Here is a 25,518-nt window from a genome sequence, read left to right as displayed (position 1 = left end):
AAACAAAACAAAAAAATAAGAAATTGAAGAACACATTTCCCAGCTGAGTAAGAACACAGCCATGTTGCTGAGCACAGAAGAGTCCCATCAGAAAGCAAAGAGGGAGATGAAGCCTAGCGCTGTATAAACTAACCTTAGATATGCTAGGAGTGACTCTATTCATTAGACACACACTCACCGCCAGAGCCCTCTGTACAATAATAACACTATACAATACTGTGCTTCACTTACTCTTTTAACACTGAAATATCACTGAGTCATTTAAGGACAGGGCCTGCATTTGTCAAACGGGTTTAAGTGTAAACATCCTACATTTTTACTCCTATTCAATAACTTCAATCAACAGTTTGACATTTTGGGAAGGGTGCTTCTTTCTTCTTTCTCGATACCAGTACAATGTTTATGAAGCAACAGCCAGATGCTAGTTAGCTTAGCTTAGCAACAGGGGGGAACAGCTAGCCTGGCTTTATCCAAAGGTAATACTATCTACTTACTAGCACCTCGAAAGCTCACTGATTAACATGTTATTTCTCTCATTTTCTTAATACTTACAAAGACTGAAGTGTAAAAACAAGATGACAGTGCAAGGCAAGCTGTATCCTCCTGTTTACAGTCTAGATGCTAAGCTAAGTTAGGCTAACCGTCTCCTGGCTGTAGTTTCATATTTGGCGCACAGACATGAGAGTGGCATCAATCTTCTCATCTAACTCGCCGCAAGAAAGCGAATATGCATATTTCCCATGAAATAGAACTAATGCAATTTTATCACATTTCTTCATATTTCAAATCCCCTTAAATTTAAACCAGCTAAATTTATTTGTGATCACACACCTTCTAAGAAACACGTTTTGGATTGATTGTTCTAACTATTGGTTGTAGTGAAAAATATGTTAACCAAAGCAGTAGTGATAATTCAGTATTTGATAAATAACATATTTAAGAGGAAAAACTGATCACTGAGTAAATTAAAATGGATTGCTTTTAAACATGTGTCTTTAAAGATAACAAATACTTTTTTATTACTAAGTTGGCTTTTAGGAGCATTATTTAGTGATGTTTTTAGAAGTTCGATAAATACGTGCCCAGATGTACTTATTATTATACGAGTGATAATCAAATGCAATGCAGTTGCCAATAATAACAACAATAATAATATATAAACAACAGAATAAACTGTAGTTATACTGTCTCTCTTTGTGTTCATTATTAACAAACATAATTCTTTAATATCTCTGTATAATTCTTTTAAAAATAGCATCATCAACCAACAGAGGAGAAGGGGGGGGGGGGGGGGGGGGGGGGGGGATAGATGGGAAATATGAATAGGTCCAATAACTCATGTGAACAGGAGAAAGACAAAAAGACAAAGCAAAGGAAAGAGAAAAGAGGAGAGATTTCATTAAGCGGAAAGTGCTACAATACAGTATAGGCATTAATATTTTCTCTCGCTCCTATTGGAAACATTCATTTTCAGTTCCTCCCATAAACCTCATATTATAGTTCAAACAGTAACGTTGACTTAAGCTCTGTTGGCTCTTATAAACAACAGCACACCTGCTGCTACATTAAGGAGACCATACTCATATGAAATGAACCCTGACTCATTGTGTTACAACAGTGAAACAACGTCATAGGAGCTCACAGTCGCACATCAAACCTCGATATTTAAGACAAATGGAAACAAACTGAGGATGACATGCAGGGCTATGCTGCCTCATAAGTCAAACGTTGCACTAAAGTTTCACACACAGTGTCTAGGAGATTAAATAGCTAAGAGATGTGCAACACAAAATAGGCCAATACACTCCTAAAATACTTGCGAAAACAATATTTGCAAACTTAAGATTCAAATACTATATAATAATCATCTAAATTGTCTCCTTTTCTTTTATTGACATCAATTTGTTTGAGAAAAAAAAAAACTGTACCACACACTAACCCCCCGTTAGCTTGAATTTATATTTATCATGCACTAAAAGAACAATGTAAGCAGCTGCGTCGTCTCGCCTGGTTACTACAAAGTGCATCATCATCAGATATCAAATTTAACCCAATTTCAAAAGTGTCAGATAGCTGCAAGAAACAATATACTGTAAATTATAGCAGACAAAGTCGATGCATGAGTAGATATTGAATGAATTCATAAATAAACATATTTTAAATAAATCAACGAACATATAATTCTTAAATTATGTATCATCTCATCCAGCTAAAATGTCCATGTAGCGTACGAACAACCAATCTCAAATAAATACTCCGTGTTTGGTTACATTAGACACTCTGTCAGCCTCCATTTGGTGTGTTAAATGTCTATTGATCACCCCCTCTAACACTTTCAATCAGTTTGACAGTCTCTGTCAGCAATAATACTACTCTGTAAATCAACTTTGTTTCAACATGGCACTTTTTTTTTTGTTAACAGGTATACTGTACTTTTTTATTTTACTTGTAACACTAAAATGTGCATTTGAATATCCTAAAAACAACTGCGACGGCCCATTTAGTAGATTGAGTTGTTGGAATATTTAACACGGTGACCTATGAATTAATCAGCGTCAAATGAATTGTTAATACAAGGAGCTTTGCTTCCCTCGTGCAGCTCATATCTGAGTGTAAATATTAAGCGGTCGCTGTGCTAACAGCAATACTGGGCGTCTTTTGACAGCTGATTGTATTTGGCATTTGATCATCAGCTGTGATTGGTTGTTTTTGGTCGTCGTTTTGGTGTGTTTGATGGCAGCGGGTTAGGTCAGAGCTGTGTGTGTGTGTGTAGCTGTACACAGTAGGGCCAGCAATGCAGTAGCAGTTTGTGTGCGTTCTCAGTGCTCCTACTTCCTCCAAATGATCAAGAGTAGTTTGCTAGCTAATATATGCCATGATTTCCCATCTGTCTGACGCTGTGCAGAGTTACGGCTCCCAGTCGTCGTCGTGGTGCTGCGAGGCGATGATGACTACCACGGTGAGGATGGTGCACAGCACGATGGAGGCGATGCCAACAGCCAGGCTGATGAAGGAGAAGTTGCGTGCCTCGCGGGAGGCTATCTCCGCCGTCACCATGTCCCCTCTGGCTATCGCCGTGCGCACCTAAGTGATGCAGGAGGGAAGGGGATGGGTGAGTGGGAGAGTGGAGAAATTTGAAAATACGTTATGTAACAAGAAGATGCACGAGTGGGAGCAGGAGAGAGTCTGAAACACCATGCATGGATCGATTGCACTGCAGCACAGCCTGAATGTGCAGGAAGAGGCCACTCCACGCTACATTAACACACCATAACAACATACACAGCTCAGACCAGTGGGTCCATGCCTTGTCAGCTCAACTTAACTCAAAGCCAGCTGAGCAGGCCCAGAGGAAAAAATCCATTCTATCCCGTTGCACCGACAGTGGTGCAGTTACGTAATGCGGTCTGCTGTGTGCATGTTGGTCAGCGCAGTCTGCCATTACAGAGGCAAACAACAGGCATCATGGAGGTACGAGAGCCACCACGCTGAGCCTTCACATTTCTCACTTCACCCTCAGCTTTAGGTGTAATGGTGGTGCACTGACCCAAGATATATTGTCTTGAAATGTGTAATGTTAATTCGTGGGGTTGGCTGTCTCCTCCTGCCGTTTCCTGATTCTGCATAATTCAAAAGTATCGAAAACATAGGGCGTCAGCATCCGTAATAGACCTCGGAGTCGTGCCTATTTCTTCACTGTTAGGGAGGGGCTGAACTAAACTTTCAAATCCAAGCAGACACTACAAGCTAGATTTTGACACAAGATATAAATTTTGTTTGAAAAATCACACGATTAACGTCATTATGTGTACAATGAAAAAAAAAAACATGAAATGTGTAGTTCCTCTATCAGAGTCTAACTATCATGCTAACATTCTCACAATGTCTAGCAGCTATAATGTTTGCCATGTTCACCATCTCAGTTCAGCATGTTAGCATGCTCACATTTGCAAGTTACCACAAAACACAAAGTACAGCTAAGGCTGATGGGAACGTCTCTCGTCTTGTGCATATTTGGACATAGGTATTGATGGACAAAATTACATTTTGAAGCCACTATGGGAAAACTTAAAGAATCTCCAATGTTATTAGAAATTCATCCTGAGAGGGACATGATTGCGTGATCCAAGTTTTATAGCGATTGCTCCTGAAATTGTCGAAACAATTCAATGAAAAATAGAAAAGTTAACCTCATGGTGGCGCTAGAGGAAAAGTCGGGGGATCACAATAGTCAGTAGGATTCATAGCCTGGGCTCAATGAAAGTTTCATGGCAATGCCTCAAATTGTTGATGAGATATTTGAGTCTGGGTCAAAATAACCAAATATATGATGGACTGAACGGCATTGCCTGGAGCCACGTCGCTGTCATGGCTGAAAAACATGTCCCCCATTTGTGAGGTTATCCCCCCAAAAAAAAATCAATATTAAAGTGACAAAATACGTGTGATTTATTAGACTGTTGTACATACTATATGTATTTTTTTACCACAGTGCCATCCTAAAAGGCAAATACATTTCTGAAAATAAAATGAAGGGTAAAATGACTCAAGGACGCATTTGCATTAGTCTCGCTGGTAAAGGCGACATTAAGTTAATACAACTCAAAGATCAAAAGACACGATGAAGTGGCATTAACCTGCACTGCTTTGATGATCGCAATGATGCCTGTTGGCCAGAAGCAGCAGACCGTGGTGAGCACGGCGATGGGCAGGTAGTCGTGTGGCGGTCGACGGTCCATTAGGGTGATGCTGGGTGGCATTTGCATGGGATGAATCTGGCCCGGCGGGATCCCTGGGTGGCCTCCCCCGGCCGGGATGTAGGGTTGTCCCTGAACAAAGAGAGAGAGAGAGAGAGAGAGAGAGAGAGAGAGAGAGAGAGAGAGAGAGAGAGAGAGAGAGAGAGAGGAGAAGACAGTGAGTAAGTACTAGTGCTTTTTTAAAACAGTAAAGCAGCTTACAAAGCACTTTCCACTCGAAAAGACACAGGAACAAGGTGACACAGTCAAACAGGAGGACAGCCGCATGAGCACTGTCCCTGTTGGATACATTAAAGAGTCGTGCACATCAGAGTTTTATCAGCAGCGTGGCCGGAACATGGGGCCTAAGTTTCACAGTTTACCTTAGGGGGTAGTGTGAATGGTTTTATTTTAAACATGTGCAGCTATATTAAAAAAAATATTGCACAACGGTAAATAAATAAAAGCTACAAAGGTATCTATTAATGATCTTGAGCAATGGTTCACAACCTGTTTTTCAACCAAAGCAGAGCCCACTCACATCACCTCAGGTTGTCATGTTTCTATGAAATGAGAGCAGTTCAGCCAAAGACTGACATTCGATTCTCAAGTCATCTTTTCATTGTTGTTTTGGGAATGTGATGCCTATAATAGAAAGCCAACAGCAGAGAGTGATAGGAGGTGAGTGGAGAGAGATAGATGACATGCAACAAAGGATGTGAATTTGGGATTTTGCGGTTTGTGGTCGCCGCCATAATCCTGATCCCACCATGGCAAGGTTCACATTACAGTAGTGATCGGGAGGGTGTGACTCCCCCTAATTGGACCCTCCACAGGGGTTGAAACACTTAAATATCCTTCTTAAATGTTTCCCATATTCATGCCTGGAAGAATCTTGTAATACGATTTCAGACACCCCTACAATGGGCCGTACCATTTCTTAACTTTGACCTTAGTTGAACATCTTGTCTGCCTGCCTCTTTCCCATCATTGCAGTGGCTCACATCCTCTTTAAAGTCTATGCCCACAAGCCAATGGGAAACCTTGTAGGTAAATGTAAAAATAGCTAGTTTTGCCGTAGAATAAGTCTACTTTGTGGGAGACCCCTGACTACCAAAGCTGTTGTGTGGTACCTGCACCATGAGCTGGTGTAATGAATTTGATTTATTATTATCTACAGAATGCAGACTGTTCTGGGTTTCCCTAATGCCCTGGAGAAAAAGTTACTCCCCCTATTGTCATTGTATAATTCACACTCTGCACCAAGGCACCGCATATGGCTTAATTTGAATCCTTTTTAGAGTCCAGGATGTAAAAATCTCCATATTTCACAAGTAAAAAGCATTCATTTAAAAACTATTTTTTGTTTTTTTCCTATGTAGTTAACGAACCCACGGCCCCCTCGATTTATCAGGTGATCTCCAGATACTCTGCTAGTGAAAAGTTAGCCTTAATTGCATACACAATGAAGCAATGCAGTAACCCCATCAAAAAGCATGGTGCTCCCTCAGACACAAACATTTTCTAATGCAATGGATTTGTACTTTTTTATAAAAGCCCATCTACAGACAAGTAACACAAATTAGCTCAGCATATGTGCTTTGCATTGATACTGTGTGTGGAATTAGTGTATTCTGTGAATATTCTACTGTATGCTTATGCATTTGTCTCTTCCTAATAATAACCCTCACAAAATAAGTAAATAAAAACCACATCAAGCAAGTTAGCTGTTACAGTCACTGCCGCAAACGGTTTTTTTTATGTGATTCTCATGAAAATTTGATCTAAAGTTGTCAAAAATATCAAGCGTGATATGCAGCAACATGCTAACTCAAGCAAATGTATAGTTTTATATTGTTCAAAACTGAGTTTCTACGTAATAAAACATTTCTAATAATTTCCAATGTTGTTTACAGGAAAAAAGTACGTCATTTTGTGTTAGTCATAGGGAAAATAGAGAGAAAACACTGTTTAATCCAACTGGTAACAATGAAGCTGTTCTTTCAAGGAAATTCCTCCAGCAATCAACACTTATTACAAGCTGAGCTCAACCAACTGAGATGACCAGACAATATCTGTATTTTACCCATAATTAGTACCAAATTACAAAAAACTTCCTAGTAAATTATTAGAAAACTATACACATGTAAGAGTAAGCGTTAAAGATGGAAAACATAACAACTATTATCCGTCATATAAGGAGGAATGAAATGTAAGTATAATGAACAGACTGGTGTAATTCTGCAGCAGGCTGATGTCAGACCTGTGAAATCTTGAAAAGCACCTTAAACCTCTCTGACTCACCGATGCCATGGGGTAGACAGGTACATAAGCTGTGCAGGGCTGAAGCTGAAGAGGGTAGCCCGGGTGGAGGTATCCTACAGGGGCGTGAGACATGGTGCCTCCAGGGCCCTGGGTCTGGACCGTGTAGCCCTGCGGGGCCCCCTGAGGACCCAGCGGGCCGCAGTGGAACTGGGTTTCTTGGAGATATCCGTCTGAGCCCGGAGGAGGGGGTGGAGGAGGGTAGTTGGGCTGACTGCCTGGTGCTGTCTGCATGTTCGGGTGTTGGGGCACGTTTGGGTCTTGCGGGCCGGAGAGGTACGGAGGAGGCTGCATGGTCTGACGGCCAGAGTCATCGAGACCTGGGAGACGTAGAAGAAGAAGCAGAGGGAGGAAAGATAAGAAAAAAGCAGGTAGGATAGAAATCACAAATAGAAAACGCAGAGGACGAACAATAAGAGAAACAGAAGTACTGAGTGCACGTTATCTAACTCAAGCACCGTTACACGTCAGTCCGCATGTTGAATGTAATATGTCTTATCTCACTGTTGAGGAGAGGGAGAAACAATTACACAGACCACAGCTCCTCAGTAAGACTTCAAACAGCATCAAAAAAGACAGAAATCCTGTGTAGTCTGTGTGCTAATGATGACAGTGATTGACATTTTCACCTCCAGAGAAGAAAGGCCTTTTTTCCCCACTCCGCCTCCTTTCAAAAACTATGTTTGTTAGCAGTTAGAGATTGACGTTTCTGAGATGGAAAACTTCATCTGATGGTTTGTCTGTCTGTCTGAAGCATCCTCTTGCTTTCGAACACCCCATGCTCACGCGGCTGCTCCCTTTGTGTTTGTTTAACATTGAAAATGACTGATGGGGCGTCGTGTTTTCGCAGCAGGGAAGCGGCCGAGGGTACGGTAATCCACTTTGACGGGGACATGAGTGAGGGAGGAGGAAGAGAAGATGGATGCAGACGGAGGTGAGGAAGAAGGAGCGGGGGTTTCGATGGGGTGAAGGAAGGAGAGCAGGAGGCAGTCGGAGAGCAGAGCAGCTGAGTGATGAAGGATGACGACTTGTGCTCGGGGACCGGCTTTACATAACAGTCCCCGACTCTGTCACAAGCAGGAAGTGGACCAGAAACATACAAGCGGGGAAAGGAGCGAGCACGAGGGAAGGGACACCTTTAAAAGGGCACTATGTGACGAGCAGCTTGGCGAACACAAGAAAACAAAATGCATGTTGGTGTTTCTCCATTTAAGGGCTGCTGAGTCTGTCAAGATATGACTAAAACAGAAGGAAGAAGTGGTGGACTTTCAGTTTTAAAATATGTGACATGAGATAGTAAAATGTCACAAACAACACTTGTGATACACACCCAGCAGGTGATGCAGCAGGTATTTCCAGGGGGGAAAAAAAGCACAAACTTCACAAAAAAGACAAGCTGTAGGTTTGGGCTGCCACTTAGCTGCCAGAATTGAAATAGATGTACGGATGAAGTCCTTTAGTATTCACAAACACATATCAAGTAGAATGACTCATTTATACGTTTTTAGAGGTGATCTAAAATGTGCTTTTTGCTCCTCTCTTTTTAAGACTAAGACAGCAGGTTTATGATCGATAATTTCATTGTTAATACAATTGTACTGTTAATTGCATTAGCTATGAACAAACACAGTCCATAACAATAAATATGAGCAAATTGTTTTCCCTCACTGTGTCTTACTTGCTGTTCCTACTGGCAGGAGCCCAGTTAAGAGTAGTGAGTGAGGAGTCAGCAGTCAACCAATGGCAGAATCAAACAATGGAATGGAAGGTGTTTTGAGAAAGTATCAGTCATGGAAAACCTGCAAGAGATCTTGAGGATGCAGCCACGAGCACACACAATATTATGCAGTTTGGCGCAGCAGTGTGCAAGTATAGCTGTGGACAGAGATACACAGAGATACTTTTCTCACAGGAAATATGATGACTTGCAGTAGCAGGAACAGCACACAATGCTTCTAAGAACACTAATGGCTGTTGAGCCAGCATGTGCAATACTGAGCATATTGGGACCTAAAAGTAATAAAGCACTATCAATGTTATTAGGACTGTCTGTTCGAGATGATTTTATTCATGCAACCCAAATTTGCCTCAGAGGGCCCTTTGTGTAAAAGGTCTCAGCATTAGAGACGTTTTGTTGATGGTAAGTGACTGGTAGAAAAAAGTTGTATATATTTAATATTTAAGACATCCGTGGTGACAAAATGATAAGTACCCATGTCTGTATTTTGCTCTTGAGGACAGTAAGAACTACCACTGAAGGTTTTCATCTGTTATTGCAGGTGTAACCCCAGGTTAGATGGAAGCAGCAGAGGGAACCATGACAACTGAAAGATAATTATTTAAAATATACAATACTGAGCGTTGCTGAATTTTAAATGGAGCAAAATCATTTCTCAACAGACATCTGGCAAGCTATCATATCCCTACAGTATTTAAATTGCAAAACAGTGTTCTGCATCCTCATTAATAACATTACACTGTAGCCCAGCTGTTATAGCATCGATAATGGATTACACATGTTTGATTAACGCGGCAGGTGACAGCAGTCAGGTGTTCAGCCCAAACCGCAGTCTCCTGTACAGTCTGCCCCTTACAGTGTGGCAACTTTATGCGTCTCATTGTGACCTTTATTCTTTTACTGTTTACTGTAAAGCAGCTGTTTGAGCTCCATCATCAGCTTTAACGTCATAAAAACAAAGGACGAGAACAAACTAGAATGACGACACAAAATTGCCTTTCTTTGTTAGTGCACAACCACACGTTTAGGATTATTATTAATCAGGGCAGTTAAACACGCGCAAGCGGAGGTGTGCACGCGCAGAGGACACCCACACGGATGTCCACGGTGAGGAGAGATGTAGCCGACGTAGGCCTTTCTCTTAATGATCATAACGAGACACAGGGGGATGGAAAAATAAAAAGAACCACCTATTATGCATTCGTAAGGTCGCCTGCTATGTAAATATCATTAAAAAGTCATTTTTCTTAAAGCACAAAATAAACAAAACAATTTACAAATACAACCCCTTAAAGTCTAGAAAAATGCCACTTTAAACTATATTTAGCACCATGGATTAAAATAAGAGGCCCTGTGGTGCTTTTTCCTCCCCAGGCTGCACCCACACAGCGGTGCAGCATCCTATACAGAAACAGCGCTGTGCAGATAAATAACAGATAGATATATTGACAGGGGGAGCTGGAAAAAAAAAACAGAGCTCATCAGCCCGACACATCCGCGGATCAAACAAAGCGATGTCCCATTAAAATAATAAATAAAATACCAAATTCTTACATCTCAATGGTGTTAAGTAGCTCAATCAGGCTGCCAATTAGGCTTCAAAATGCACCATATGTAGCACAATTTAAACACCTCACCGTGTTTTTCCGACGACATGCCTTCCGAGCTTCTGTCCTCCCTCCTGTGATGTATTTTTACTCCAAGGTGATGCTGAGAAGAAAAGAAAATCCCTCCTTTCGTGCGCGGCGATGCAGAGTTTTAGTCCAAACAAGCCATCCTCAAGATGTCTTCATCTTTTAAAAAAAAAATATATATATATATATATATATATATATATATATATATATATATATATTTTGAACACACACGGGGTTTTGTTATAATAATAACTTCAAGTGTTTCTTTTAAGCAACCCCAAGTCTCGTCCAGCAGTCAGTATTTCTCCTGTCCTCGTTCTCTGTGCGGCTGGTCGTACAGAGAACACGGTTTCTCCGATAGCGCGTCGCCGAACGTTGAATTAATCAGATACAAAGCTCTCGTTGTCTTAAAGTGACAGCCCGGAGTGGGGGAACCGCACGCGCACTGTGCTGGAGCATCCCATTACGGCTCAACAAAGAGCCGCGGATGTCTTTCCTCGCGTGACATTTCACCACCTCAGTGTTTCTGTCTCACGCGCATTATCTTCAGATGGCAGTTTTTAGTTTTTTTTCCTTGAGGTGTTTACGGATGTCAAAAAAAAAAGAAAGCTGGGAGAATAGACTGGTAATGATGTAGGCAGCCAAACATTTTCAAACATCTGTCATTTTAATTTATAGAAATACCTGAGACAACCAACATGTTTTTGGAATACAGTATTTTTTTTTTATTACTGTACAATAAATTACAATCCAGGTGTTTTCACGTTCATTCCCACATTTTGTATTTTGGTCTGTTGGTTAAAAACATTCCCTTCTACACGATAGGGGATTTTCATGTAAACATTGACATGTTTTGTAGGCACATACAGCACTGGTTTAACATATACACCGCCTCTCTACGTCGCCCACGTGTATCTCCATCTCTCTCACACCGTTCACACAGATCTCTCATTCGCCCTCTCCTCTCTCAGTGGGTGTAGAGGGAGGCGGTGAAGACGATGTCCCTGCGGATGGCCAGGGACGCCTTCTCCATCTTGCTCCCCAGGACGGAGTCTCCCACGATGCGAGCGGCTTGTCGCACCTCCTTCAGCACCTCGTCCAGGCGCTGGATGCAGCGGACCACCGTGCCCTCCTGGACATCCGTCAGCTGGGCGATCTCTGCGAACGGCTGTGATGAGGAGAGATGGTTTATGATGCAACACAAGCAGGAAAGGAGTTGAAGAGGTAAAGTTTAGTAGCATACGTCCAGAGGGAATTCCAAAATTCTGTCTGAATGTGTCTTTACATTACATAGAAAAAGTATTTTAAACATTAAAACCATTTAAGTTTATAATAAAACAATATTTAGACAGACAAAAATAACCTAAACTCAAGCTTTTAGATCTCACACAGAATACTAATAAACAAGCAACTTCAAAATATCAACTCGAGAAAACAATCAGCAGATTATTTGATGATGAAAACAATCGCTTTAATCTCAATTCATTATCTGATTAATGACCTCTGATCACGTGCCTTAGCATCAACACTTGTTATAATATTCTGCATGCATTATTATGAGGCCTCAAAATGAAAATACGGCATGCCTCAGGTCAAAGGTCATCTGTAGCTTTATGCCAGCTCGCCTGAGATAGCAGGAAGAGGCAGAGTTAGGGGACCTTTAGGGTTTAGTTGAGGGACTCACAGGATTCGTATTAAAGAGGAGGGCTCACAATCGATGTAGCAGCGACCGAGATGTCCTGAATTCTACAATTCCCGTAATGCTTAGTAGCATCACTTGTTAGACCCTCCCTGTCTGGTAAAAGTCTTTCAAACTCCTGCCTCCAGTTTGTAACACGGTCTTTGGAGAGCTCCTTTGAGAGCCAAAGAACTGATCTAGGTGTGTGAAAATCGATCGAGTGCCCCTTGTAAAAGTCGCAGCTTTTTTCTCATCCAGATACACATTGCACATTAACGCTAGGTGCAACAACACACAGTAAAACCTCACCATGCCTCTGGCCCAGCAGTACACCACCTCTGTCAGGCCGAACTTGAACTGGCCGACAAACTCCTCAGCTGTCTGTGGTATCCCACATTCCCTCTGCAGCTCTCCGATACGCTTGGCCACTGACAGCACCCGATCGATGCCCTGAAAGAAAAATACAAAGAGAGACAGAGAGCAGAGAAAGAGAGAGAGAGACAGAGAGCGAGAGACAGAGAGAGAGACATGGGAAACACTAAGTCAAGCCTAAAAGAGATTTCAGTAAGCAGCCCTTAAATGCATCACTCTCTTACCATTTGGTGATGTTCAAGAAATCTGTTTTACAAACCGTACCGTGCCGCATCCGCTCTCATATCTACATGTCTACAGAGCTCGGGCCATCACTAATTCAAGCCCTCATAAAGCACTTTCATGTATCGGGGGCCGTCCACGGCACACACTGACACAGCAGAGGCGTATTTCACGAGAGACAGATGAGTGAATTAATAAGTGAGAGAGTGACCTGGATGAGTCAGGTGAAGTGCCCTTATTGTCCTTTCTGCAGGGAATGTGTGTGTGTGTGTGTATGAGTCACCCACTGAGAAGGCAAGTCTGTACAGTATGTCAGTACACACACGTCAAGACTGTCACTTTAATATCCGGGTTTTTCACGGGATGCAAACGAGAATGAGGCACGTCCTCCTTACCTCCTGCAGTGTGCTGGTGATGTGCGGCTCCACCTGCGTCTTCTGCGTGAATACCAGACAGGACAGCAGGGCGGCGCTCTCCTCGGGCGCCAGCGGGCTCAGGACGTTCTCGAACAGCAGCTCGGTCAGCAGCAGCTCGTGGCTGCTGATCTGACAGGCCACGCGGCCCTTCAGCTGCACCGCCCCGCCGCTGTCGACATACTGGAGGGACTGCAGCACCTGAGGCAGACCGGCGGGGAAATAAACCTCTTGAGTGCGCTCGTTCAGGATTAATTGAGCTGAAATTGGAGCTGCACTTAATATTTTTTGAAATGGCAAAAAAACCAAAAACATTCAAAAGTAAAAGTTTGGAGGCCAGACTGACTCAAGTCCCATTTGCTACATCTATTTGCTCAATCAATTCACATGGTCAAGTCAGTCACAAGAGCTTTTAAGATAAGATAATAAAATAAGATTAACCTTTAATAATGGACACCTCGTCAGGCATTACCCCTACATACTATAATGGTGGTTAGCAATATACCTGCCTGCTAAACACCAGCGCAGACTCTTTTATTTATACATATCTATATATATTAAAGAAATATCTTACTGTTTGTCTTAAATCTCCTGCAACTAGCACGGAAGTGATTAGCTAATAATAGGCAGAAAATTAATCAACAATAATTTGGAAAATCAATTGTTAATTTAAGTAATTCATCAATCAAAAATGACTAATATTAACGTGTTCATGTTTTGTTTTTTTCTTACTCAAACCAAGTAGGTAAATTTCTTTCAGACAAATCAGTTAATTAAACACTGCCACCTCATCTGGAGTCCCAACACTAGGGTAAAGTAATTAATGTAGGACGTTGTTGTAATATGTATTAGGGGTAAGCTAAAAGCCTAAATGCAGATGTAAATGCTTTAAAATATAACTGAGATAATGAATAACTGCTTCAGATGTGACTCGAGTTAGATTTTCAATTTACAAAATAAAAACCCACTATCCAGGACTAGAAAGCAACATTATTTAAAAAGATTAAAAAAAAACACATCCCAACAGAAACAGGTCAGGACAGCGAGTCAAACGTCGGATCCAAACCTTGATCCTCTGGTGGTATTCAGGCAGCAGAGACAGAGACTGGTCCGACACCAGGTACAGCAGCCTGTCCAGCTCCTCCTGCACTTTCATCCTCTCCTCGACTCGCGCAAACTGACACACACACACACACACACACACGCACACGCACACACACAGTGGTTACTTAACTTAAGCATACAACAGCAGTACTGCAGCACTTGACCTGATTTCAGTGCAACAAAAACAAAATGCCAGACAGGAAACCATTGGCTATTGTACTCTCATTGACGGCACAGAGCTGTCTCTTGTTACATAAACCCACTGAGGCCAATTACTTTATACCAACAGCTTGCATTGTAGAGCGCACTGCATTAACCACCACTTTAAAATACTAGCAGTGCTTCATAAGAACACAAGAAAGTGTGAGAGGAGACAGTGATCCTGCAAATAAGAGTTTGTTATCTCGCAAAGTAACGTGAGCGCTCTCGTGTGTGTGTGTGTGTGTGTGTGCGTGTGTGTGTGTGTGCGAGAAGGCTCAAACGGCACGCTGCACCCGTGAGACTGTGATGAGCAGCAGCTATGAGCCTATATGGGTAATTATAGAAACCGCCAGCTCTGATTCTTGCATCTTATCTCCTCAACGAGACTGCCATGGAAGACAGGAAGCACAAACGCGAAAAAGCAGAATTCTTGTGGCGGAGTTGGATGTTACTACTGTGAAATGAGAGGAGAAATGATGGAAGAATAAAGGAAAACTGATGCTGTGAAAAATGAGAGGAGACATCAAAAGGGGATTAACTGTCTTATGTAAAGGGTGTGATGTTAATTAGCTGCATAAATATGCAATTGCTGCACAAACAAATTTGGTGTCTTTATTAAACCAACAGTGAAATGAAATGCCTCATCACTTATCGGCATTACACACACCTGCTCTGCGAACGTGGGCGAGTGGATGCAGTTGAACTCTCTGAGGCTGCCCTGCAGCAGGCGGAGCCTCATGGAGTCCTCCACCACATCGACGCTCTTCAGCTGGAGGTCGTTCACGGGGTCGAGGGTCGCCATGCCGCTGGGGTTGGCCTCAGCCAATCGCAGGAGCTCCTGGGTCGCCGTGGAGATGGCTTGGCCGGGAGGGTCGAGCCTGAGGGACGAGAGGGTGAAGGAGACGATGCAAAAGAGGAGATAATTCACATCTTTTTCTTTGCATAAGGGCTTTTATTCTGCAAATGGGCCTATTTAAAGACTTAAAGCTGATCTGAGGAGTTTCCTTGCAAACAAGCTCAAGTTATTTATACATTCAGTGTTTCACACCAAAATGCATTGCGTGTTTTTCCTAAATAAAGACATCAACCAAGCTCTTTCACCTGAATCGTGGCTGCTGCCTCTTGCTGTAATTGTCAACGATCCTGTCTGGAATCACTTTGAGGGTTTTCACTGTGATGGCTGAGATGTCCTGGAGCTTCAACTTCTGCACCGTGTGGCTGCAAGGGCCTGACAAAAACAGAAGGATCGCACATGCTTGTACTCCTCTGTTGCGCTCAATGCACAATGCTCTGTGAAAAAAAAAATGGCTGAAATGTAAATGTGCTGCATGTTTTACCAACCAACCTTCAGGTATGAAGAGCGCCGTGTTGTAGAGGTGAGGGAAAGCGTTGTTGTTTGCTTTTCCTTCCTCTTCCTCGTTGCCCTTCTCACAGATGACCAGAGCTGTGAAGGTGCGATTCACAGCATCACTGGACACCTGGTGTGGAGAGAAAGACAGGAGAAGAGGTGAAGGGATGGGTGTAGGAATCAGAATCAGGAACATGCCCCACAGTCTGAGGACATGCAGGTTCGGTGATATCGAAACTCTAAACTCTTGAAAAAAATGTCTTTGTTTGTGAGCACTGAGCATACTGGGTGTTGTCTACTATAGTGATTTAAATAGTTTTACATGAAATGTCATGTTTTCATATGTTTAGAGACTTAAAGTGTGATTTATTAACCTGTGTCCTTATATATTATATTCGGTCCTCAACACGTATCCCTTTTGTCCACATGTTCCTGGTCTGTTTGCTCTACTTTAAAATAAATATCAGAGACACAAACTACCGAAAGTAAAACTTCACCAGGGTAAATTTCAAAGGATATACAGTTCTAGTTGTCGGATTGCTTGTTGATCTCTGGGAAAAGCAGGCCAAAAACTACAGCAATGACCACTAAGAATATGCCAGAAGAAAGTAAAGAAAACACACAAAGGATTGCCATTAAAATGAAATTCAAATCATTTAGAGGCGACCCAACAGAATTGAACATTCTGATTAATATCTTTCAACATTTGTGACTCAACAACTCAACATTTAATGCAGCCATTCTAGCCAGGTCTCCCCAAATCCCTCAATGGGATTTAGATGGCTAAATAAAGATTAAATAAATAAACTACAAATAGCTAGAAACTCTTTATTCAGAACTTCCGTTTATTTAACACCAGCTGAATGACAGTATGACAGTATGTTGAATTTAAATGTCCTTAAATAATAAATAAATGTAATTTCAGGCTTGGATTTAGCACAGCTAGCTTCACTACTCCATAGATTCACGTTGCAGGATTTTAGAAAGCAGTTAAGACCTGTATGTGTACAGTGTAATGACTGTTAATGTCTTCATTTGCTGCTACCATCAAGCAGTCATGAAAAACACGCACGCATGCACGCACACGCACACACACACACACACACACACACACACCTACCTGTAGGATAACTCCCAGGGCGTTGAGATGCTGCTTGTTGTTCACCAACACAACTCGACCCACAGACAGAGCTTTCAGCCCGTTGACGGACTCCAGAATAGCGCGCTGAAGCCGGAGACAGCAGGGAGGAAATTTAGCAAGTGGCAGATTGAAGCTGTATGAATATCTTCTTTGTTGTGTGAGTGTGTGTGTGTGTGTACCTGGAGGGCCTCGGTGGTGGTCCGTAGCTCTGTCACCGTGTGGTAGTAAGGCAACATGTCCGACAGCTGGCCTTCTGTGTCCAGAGGAAGCAGAGAAGACACCGTCTGCTTCAGCTGGCTGATCCTCTTCTCGTGGGCCTACAGCGGGAGGAAGATGAGAAGAAAGAGAGGAAGTTGTCACATTTGTCAACTGTCGCGACTTAAAGACGATGCAAGACAGAAGAGCGACAATAAACCTGATGCTTATGATCAAACCTGTTATGTCCTGCAGGTGCACGTTACCTGAGTGTCCCTGTGGTTCTCGGAAAAGCTCCTCCTCATCATGTCGGTCACCCGCAGGGCTTCGACCCGCAGCAGGTTGAGGATCATCGTGTAGGTCAGTCTGAACTGGGACTGGAGGGTGGTAGGTTTACCCTGAGCAGGACAAGGAGGATGATGTCAAGAAACAAAAAAGTGAGGACACAACTAAAACTTCTCTAAAAACCATTCCTCTGAATCCATTTCCAGGATAAATTCATTGTTGGTTTTGGTCTTAAAATGGGAATATTGAATATGAACCAGATCTGTCCTTTTTTCATTTAGTTTTCCTGCTGGTCTGCTATGCTAGGTGTAATAAAAATCTACTAAATTACCTTTACATTTAAATCAATATAACGTTTGCAAATGTTAACCTTCCTAGATGATTGTGAAATAAATGAGCACTAGATGTATTATAGACCTTTTCAAAGTTGACAACATCAACATTGTAAATGGGCCCCTTTGTATTTCCTGTTGAGTGTTAATGTAGTCGCTGACGGGAAGTAAACGTGGACCAAAATGTTGCCCTTAGCAACAGAAAGGCAATGAAAGGGTCTGCAGCAGTCAGATAAAATAACTCTCACATTTATACATTTACATTCAAGAGGATAAAAGCTCCTATTAGAGATGAAGGAGAATTATTTCTGTTGAAGAGCACATTGAAATCCAAACATTCCTCCCCAAGTGAAAGTGAGTTAAAATAGCCCACTCAACTCAACAACCCAGCATGCAACACTTTCATTGAAACACAGCCAGAATAAACAGCAGGCTCTGCTTTAAGAGATTATACATATTTTGAAATATTGACCTGCAGAAGGAGATTTATATAAATTATATATTATATAAACTCATGTTGAAACATGAGGAGCCTCACCAGCATCATGACATGCAGATCTGCCATCTCGTGAACTCCGGCTTTACACAGAATGATGACGGTGCCCGTGGCGTCCAGACCTCTCCGGCCTGCTCTGCCCGCCATCTGAATGTACTCACCTGGAGGCGCAAGTTCAAAACATAAAAGAGACATCAGCGCTGCTGTTGTTTTCCCTCAACTCCGATTCATCCTCGGGGATGAAAGAGCATTTTACATTTTTCTCTCAGATTAAAGAGAGAGGCAACGCAGGCGGAGAACGGAGAGATCCAAACCTGGCAGCAGGTTTCTAAAGCCGGTCCCGTCGTGTTTCCTGATGCTGTCGAACACCACAGTCCTGGCGGGCATGTTTACTCCCATAGCAAACGTCTCGGTGGCAAACAGCACCTGGGAGGTGAAGGGGGGATGCAGGAGGATTCTTTTAACCATTCTGCAGCCAACGTGTATTTGGAGCTTATGCTTGAAGTAACAGATAAACCGGTTTGCTATTATGAATTGTGTTTTTTGCAGTGCTGGTATCTGATGTCTTCTCTCCTTGCTGTTGTTGTAATGTGACTCACCTTCACGAGACCTCGTGAGAAGAGCATCTCGATGACCTCCTTCAGAATCGGCAGGATCCCGCTGTGATGGACTGCTATTCCTCTCTTCAACAGGTCCCTCATGACCAAGATCTAAACAGGGCATTAGTAAGAGTTACCATCACATACTGTGATTGACTTTATTGTTAAAGCAGCATTAAGGCTCCATATAGATACCAGACTTTAAACTACTTAAGATATGTTAATTGACTTTTAAGTGGTTTTTTTTAATCTATTTTATGACTATATTTTGAATGTATTTTTATTTTTTATTTTTTGTTATCTGTTGTTATACTCGTACTTCTTTCATTGATTGTTGTTTTAAATGACTGCTTGTTTGCATCATTTGGCTGACTTAGATTCTGGTGTGAGATATAGACACTTCCTGGCATACAGGACGTGATTGCAAAACACAAACTTGAAACCAAGTAAGTAAAACTAAGTAATACTGTCCTCTAGAGCTCTTTCATTTAAGGTTTTTAGAGCTATTTAGTTAAAAGTGACAGAAGTGAGAACAGTGAGGCTGAACCAACAGCAGTTCTGTGTGGGTTTGTTACTACAAGCAACCCCTTTAACATTACATCTAGTAACTTGTTCAATTTTAATGGAATGAAAAAAATATTGATTCGTTACAGTTTGTAAGCACTCTGCAGAACAATATGTTTGGTATAAAGCACACAGACAGATCCATAACACAATAGTTACGAGGTGCAGTGTACGTGATATCAAAAAAAGATATCACCTTCCCTTATGATCAATAAATTTAACCTAGGGGAGCTGTCTGAAGCAAATGACCATTAAATATTAATATATATATATATATAAAAAAAAAACGTCATCCCATCACAATAAAAGTGTGAGGGCCGAGCAGATCACTCTTCACCTGAGGCAGCTGTCGGTCTCCTCCTCGGAGGCGACTCAGACTCTTCTGGAAGAAAGAGTGAATCTCGGCCTTTTCTATGGACGTGGTCATGTCCATGGAGTCCAGCGAGCGGGCGTTGTCGTCACACCGCGTCCGCGAGAAGGTGAACGCGACCACCGGCGTCTGCTGCCGCTGGGACAGGAAGTGCAGGAGAGTGAGCCACACCGATCGGTCCTGGAGGGGAGAAAAAAAATTGCAGAAAGGGATGAGAGCAGGAAGCAAGAGGGTGATGTTGTTGTCAGAGAAAATCAAAAAGCAATGAGGTGGCAGAAGCCAAAGGACGGGGATTACCTGACTAGCTGTGGTGTTGTGAGAAGTACTTTTCGTGCCAAACGATTGGGCATGTTTGCTGGTGCGCTCCTTCTTGGCATTGACAGCTGCGTAGTACCTGAACGACAAACACAACTTCCTTTATGAGAAATAGCTTACTAGACCGAAATAACAACCATCTACTGGAGCACAGCACAACTTTCTTCTCGTACCCTTTAGTGAGGAAGTTTCCTGTAGCATCCAGCAGCAGGAACATCTCTTTCTGAGTCTTGGTGCTGTTTCCAGTGTACAGATAATGCTCCAAAGGCACAGGTCTCTTCATTGTGCTGATCACGTAGATATGCTTCTTCTTTATCCGACTAAGATTAATGAAGGAAAGTGTTCAGGAGATACGAAAAATGCAATAAATATGGAGGAGTGTGGCTCCTGATATCAAGGGCACCTACCCAATCCACTCGCTAAACTCCACAGCATTTGGCACCGTGGCGCTAAGGAGAATGATGCTGACGTGATCGGGAAGCATGATCAAAACCTCCTCCCACACGACTCCTCTCTGAGGGGAAAATGAAGGGGCGGCAAAAGAAGAGAGGAAAAAACAGTTATTCTTGACTTCTACAGGGAAATCAGATATGTGAAAGATTCGGACAGCGGTCTGGGTCGCTCCTGACCTCGGCGTCGTTGATGTAGTGAACCTCGTCAAAGATCACCCACTCCAAGTCCCGGATGACCTCTGAGCCGTTGTAAAGCATGGACCTGAAAGAGAGAAGTAAACCTAAAAAAAGCTACTTCGATTTGATTAAAAACATGAAATTAATAACTATAATAAACAGCCCAAGTACCTGAGGATCTCAGTGGTCATGATGAGACATGAAGACTCGGGACTGAGCTGGACGTCGCCCGTCAGAAGGCCGACATCTCCAAAGGTGGTTTTAAAGTCTCTGAACTTCTGATTGGACAGAGCTTTGATGGGAGAGGTGTAGATGGTCCTATTAAAAGGGGAAAAAGAAATGTTGACACTATTGAGATACTTGGGAGTCCTACATTGTACATACAACAACCTGAAGAGAAAGCAGAAGCCCTTCAGAATGATAGGTATGCAGCATAAACTTTATTTTGATGAGCAGAGAACAACTCCTGTGCAGGTTTAAGGCTATACGATCCACAATGGATGTCACTCCAATTCTCCAAGCTCTTTATCTCACAGGATCCTTTAGAAATATTCCAGTAAAATCTTCAAACTGCTGTCTTCAACTTCTACTGAAACCACGGGGGTTGAAATTGATTTGCGTTGACAAATACACACCTTGTCATGTGTTTCTGTGAGAGGGCGATGGCGTATTCGGCCACCACTGTTTTGCCCGCTGATGTGTGCGCGGCTACAAACACAGAGTCGTGAGCCTCCAGCCTCAGCACGGCCTGCTTCTGGAAGACATCCAACTCAAACGGCCACTGGAGCAGAGGTGGGGCGGAGAAATAGAGCAGAAGTCACAGGATGCTCAGCAGATTTTTCATGTGATGATTCATCACGTATACAGAGAAACCCAGAGACGACAAATATTTTGAAGATTGCACAAAGAAACAGACATTATTTCATTTTTAACAGGATGATTTCTAGAATACCAACCTTAAAAGCTGGGTTGGGGATGCGTTTATAGAAATCATCACAGGGTGCGTTTATGTTGACAGGGATGGCCCACTTCTTATTTTCCTCAGAGTTCTCTTTTGGCTTTGATTTCTCATCTTTTCCTCTCTCCGAGGGAGTCGAGGATGACACAACATCCTGAAGACAGAGGAGGAGAACCAGATCTCAGGTGCCAGAGGCATAGTTGAAATTTAGGTTGAAACTATTTTACAGTATTACTGTGGTTCATAAAAGGGTAAGACTGCATTACATTGTGAGTGATTTTCAGTTTGTAAAGAACTACTATGTTTCTGCATAACACTTTCATCTCATCAAGCAAGCATCCAACAATAACTTTAACTGCACATGTATTTTCATCTCTTTCTTATCCAAAAAACAAAACAAACTGCAGCACCTTGACTCCCAGGTCTTCAAGGCTGTTTGTTCTGGGTAGTTTGGGAGCTTCCTCGTTTCCTTTGCCCTCCTCCTTCTCCTCTGCCACAGGTAGCAAGTCAATGAAGTCATCCAATGTGGACAGGAGGGACATGAGGTTGACCTCCGCCTTTGCTATCTTGGCATCTTAAGGATACACATTAAAAAAAAAGAAAAAAGATTATAATTATCTTAAAAGCCCTGTAGAACAATTTTTTTGCATAAGAAAGTATGATATCTAACCTTTGTCAGTGAAGTCCATCCCAGCTTTAAGTCCAGGCGGGACTCTAAGTAAATCTACAAGAGAAAAATAACAAATTCAACCATTAGGAGCTGAAATAACAACAAAAGTCTCACCATTATTTGAACACAATGCAAGTAAAAAAATAATTAAAAAAACACCATTCTCAAAGTCTATGTCCTCCTCCAGATCAGATTTCTTCTTGATTTGGTCCAGAGTAAGCTCCTCCATTCCTCCTGTGAAGATAACCATCGGAACAAATACATTAAAAGACAAAGTGAAAACACCTCGCTTGCAATTACTGAAGACAAAATGCTTTGAATGAATCTATCTCACCGGGGCGGAAGGGGTAGTTGGTGTTGCTTCCTCGAAGGCTCTCTGAAGGAGGCCCGGGCTGACGTTGTAATGAAAGAGAGTTCTTTGCTGACAGGCCAGTGTTCTCCAGTAACACCTGGACATAAAAATAACACAATGGACGCTTTCTCTTGAACTGTAATGGATGGATTCTTATACCACAACATCTTCTTCTCATTAGGATCATTTCTGTTTCAGTTTTTAAAACAGGATGGGATTAGGGGTCTACCAACAATTTATTTTTCATTATCTCATTGTGATTATATTAGTTGTTTGGTCTACAAAAAATATTAGAAAATAGTCAAACATGCCCACCACAATTTTCCAAAGTGCAAGTTTACATATTGTCATCCAACAGACAGTCCACAACCCGAAGATTTATCAGTTTACTAACATGGAAATAAAAAAATGCAGCAAACAATCACAACTGAGAGGCTGGAGCAAGTATTCACTTAAAGAATGACTGAAACCATTACTTGATTCTTAAAAAGGTTGCATGTTCAGCTCTAGATGCTTCATCAACAGTTCAACAGTACAGTACAGTGTGTTTGTGAGCTACCTCTGTGAAGTCCAGCAGCATCCCTGTGGTTGGATCTCTGACAACAGAGATGCCGGAGTGAAGTGCAGACGGAGTGCAGTTGATTAAAGAGTCGACATTAACTTCTCTCTGAGTCACCCTGGTGAAGACGACAACGCAACAGTTACATCTTATTCAAATACATATGGTTGTTTAAATAAATCCTATGAAACAAATTGAGTGACTCGGATCAATCAGCAATATCTGATTGAAAGTAACTCTTGTTATCAAAAACCTTTACTTTATCTGCTCAGGATTGGTTATAATTGTGTTCTTTGTTGTTTTAACACCAGATGTTGCATACGATTTTGAAATCATCTGTTGTATTTGTCTTGTAGCAGCTAATAACTTTCATAATCATATTGATTCCAGGAGACATTAAAGATGTTAGGTTAAAGTTGTGAAGATGAAAAGTTATTTAATAATGATAATAACTTATTTTTCTTCAAATCTAATTTCTATTTGATACACACTTTCTATTTTGATAATTCACCTCAAAGATTTATTGTTTCTGGAAATCAGGGAAATTCCAATTAATTTACTAATTTCCTCTTGAATTTCGCTTATGAAAAAAATTAAATTATACACGTTAAAATACAGTTTATGTACATTACATAGTCTACAATATTAAGTAGCAGCAACCTGCACCGACTCAAAAGCACATTGATGCTTATTCTCTAAATTCTATCAATTATTTAAACAGTCAAGTCGTTTACAAGCAATAATAATAAACAAGAGATTGTTTACAGGAATACGTACTTGAGAAACTTCTGGAAGGCAAAGTCTATGTCATGGATTGGAAGCCAGGCAGCGTCCCGTAGAAACTGTTTCTCTACCTCTCTCTCCAGGCTCAGGCTGGTGGGAGGAAGCCCATGGGGGAGCTGGAGGTGGATACGATCAGATATTCAGCAACTTAATGAGTCAGCAGATGCGTACCATGTAACTGTTAAATCCCAGGTTTGATTCCTATATCACACATTCATTCAGGTGATTTTCCACCATTATTACTGACAATTATCTACTGAAGTCTATCTATTCAAAAGTATCAAATTAGTCATATTTTAGCACTCAGACAGATTTATTTATAACCACAAAGGTACAGACACATTTTGGTTACTTAGGAAGAATAATAATACTAATAGAAATCATAATAACACTTAAATAATAATTTTAAGTTAACTTTAACTGATAATAACATTTACTCACATAATGCACTAAGTGCTCTTCTGACACACACAGACTATAGGGATGAAAGCTCAGCAGTAAATTATATTACTGGATCAATAATACGGATGTTTTAATGTTGTAGGTCGAGATACAGCTACTTTGCATGCTATCTGCTTCATATCTTATGAGCTCATTATGTGTTTCGGACTAGTAACTACAGCTGTCAGTTGAATGTAGTAAAAAGTACAATATTTCCCTCTGAAATGTGGAATAAAAGTATTAGTACACAAAATGAAGTGCATCAAAATGTACTTAATTGTGCAGTGTTTGAGTAAATGTACACAGTCATCCTGCTGTAGACTACTAACCGTGCTCTGTGGAGGTAAAGGCTGGTCAGGTGACGGGTATGTGATGAGCTCAAACCTGCCGGAGCATCCCATCTCCAGCAGGGCCAGCGGCAGGTCCGTGGGGCCCGCGGGGGGCACATCTGCAGAGAAACAACACAAAGAGTGTGAATGGACCAAACAAACACAACAGGGCTAATGCAGGGTGCAGCCAGGAAGATGCGCCCAATGCACGCTATAATGCTGACATAACTATTTAATTGACTGCGTGTGGTCAAGAAAGACTGAAAACACATTAATACATCTATTGGGTCATTAGGTAAATATTTAATATACAAGCCATGAGGCTGCTGAGTGTCGCACTGATTGACAGCTACCCTAATAGCCACGAATTCATACAACCTACACCAGTGAGCGGCAGGATGAAGCGCGTTTTAATACAAACACAAATATGCAAGCTGGCTATTTATTTAAAGAGCCACAACTTACTTATTCTATCCATGTCCCCACTCCCAAGTGAAAGCTAAAAGTTGCCCCAACTGGTTCCTCCTGTCGCCTCGGAAGTTGCCAGAATTAACAACCGGAAGTGGCTCCTAAACTAACGTTAGCGAATCTAAGCTAGCTACAATGGAAATAATACAAACTAAATTGTAAACGTGTTATCACAAACTGTCTACAGTATGTGTTTCATTGTTTTATTCTAGATGGATGTCGTATAGTGTGCGTTGCTAAATGTTTTTGTTGTTGATTAAA

The 25,518-nt window shown here is 41.8% G+C and overlaps 2 protein-coding genes across 2 annotated transcripts; both read right to left on the bottom strand.

Moving 5' to 3' along the window:
• Positions 1-1,288: 1,288 nt before the first annotated feature.
• prrt1 (proline-rich transmembrane protein 1) lies at positions 1,289-10,994 on the bottom strand. Its single transcript, XM_068711276.1, has 4 exons — positions 10,434-10,994; positions 7,041-7,378; positions 4,638-4,829; positions 1,289-3,084 (listed from the first exon to the last, which is right to left on the bottom strand). Exons 1-4 carry the CDS (start codon positions 10,450-10,452, stop codon positions 2,908-2,910), a joined length of 726 nt encoding a protein of 241 aa, XP_068567377.1. The 5' UTR covers positions 10,453-10,994; the 3' UTR covers positions 1,289-2,907.
• Positions 10,995-11,077: 83 nt separating this feature from the next.
• skic2 (SKI2 subunit of superkiller complex) lies at positions 11,078-25,451 on the bottom strand. Its single transcript, XM_068711273.1, has 29 exons — positions 25,255-25,451; positions 24,790-24,908; positions 24,014-24,135; positions 23,237-23,354; positions 22,660-22,774; positions 22,485-22,559; positions 22,326-22,379; positions 22,066-22,229; positions 21,654-21,809; positions 21,333-21,478; positions 20,869-21,015; positions 20,698-20,782; positions 20,476-20,582; positions 20,242-20,388; positions 20,051-20,147; positions 19,721-19,933; positions 18,820-18,930; positions 18,535-18,646; positions 18,263-18,381; positions 17,374-17,505; positions 17,092-17,229; positions 16,892-16,996; positions 15,769-15,901; positions 15,525-15,651; positions 15,091-15,301; positions 14,185-14,295; positions 13,101-13,319; positions 12,421-12,561; positions 11,078-11,601 (listed from the first exon to the last, which is right to left on the bottom strand). The coding sequence occupies exons 1-29, from the start codon at positions 25,265-25,267 to the stop codon at positions 11,401-11,403; spliced, it is 3,738 nt and encodes a 1,245-aa protein (XP_068567374.1). The 5' UTR covers positions 25,268-25,451; the 3' UTR covers positions 11,078-11,400.
• Between the last annotated feature and the right edge of the window lie 67 nt (positions 25,452-25,518).

The sequence above is a fragment of the Cebidichthys violaceus genome, unplaced genomic scaffold, assembly GCF_023349555.1.
Source record: "Cebidichthys violaceus isolate CVI_PGR_0920_01 unplaced genomic scaffold, fCebVio1.0.p SCAF_16, whole genome shotgun sequence".
Lineage (NCBI taxonomy): Eukaryota > Metazoa > Chordata > Actinopteri > Perciformes > Stichaeidae > Cebidichthys > Cebidichthys violaceus.
Note: the sequence above shows the minus strand (reverse complement) of the source record. Positions and strands in the feature narration are given on the sequence as shown.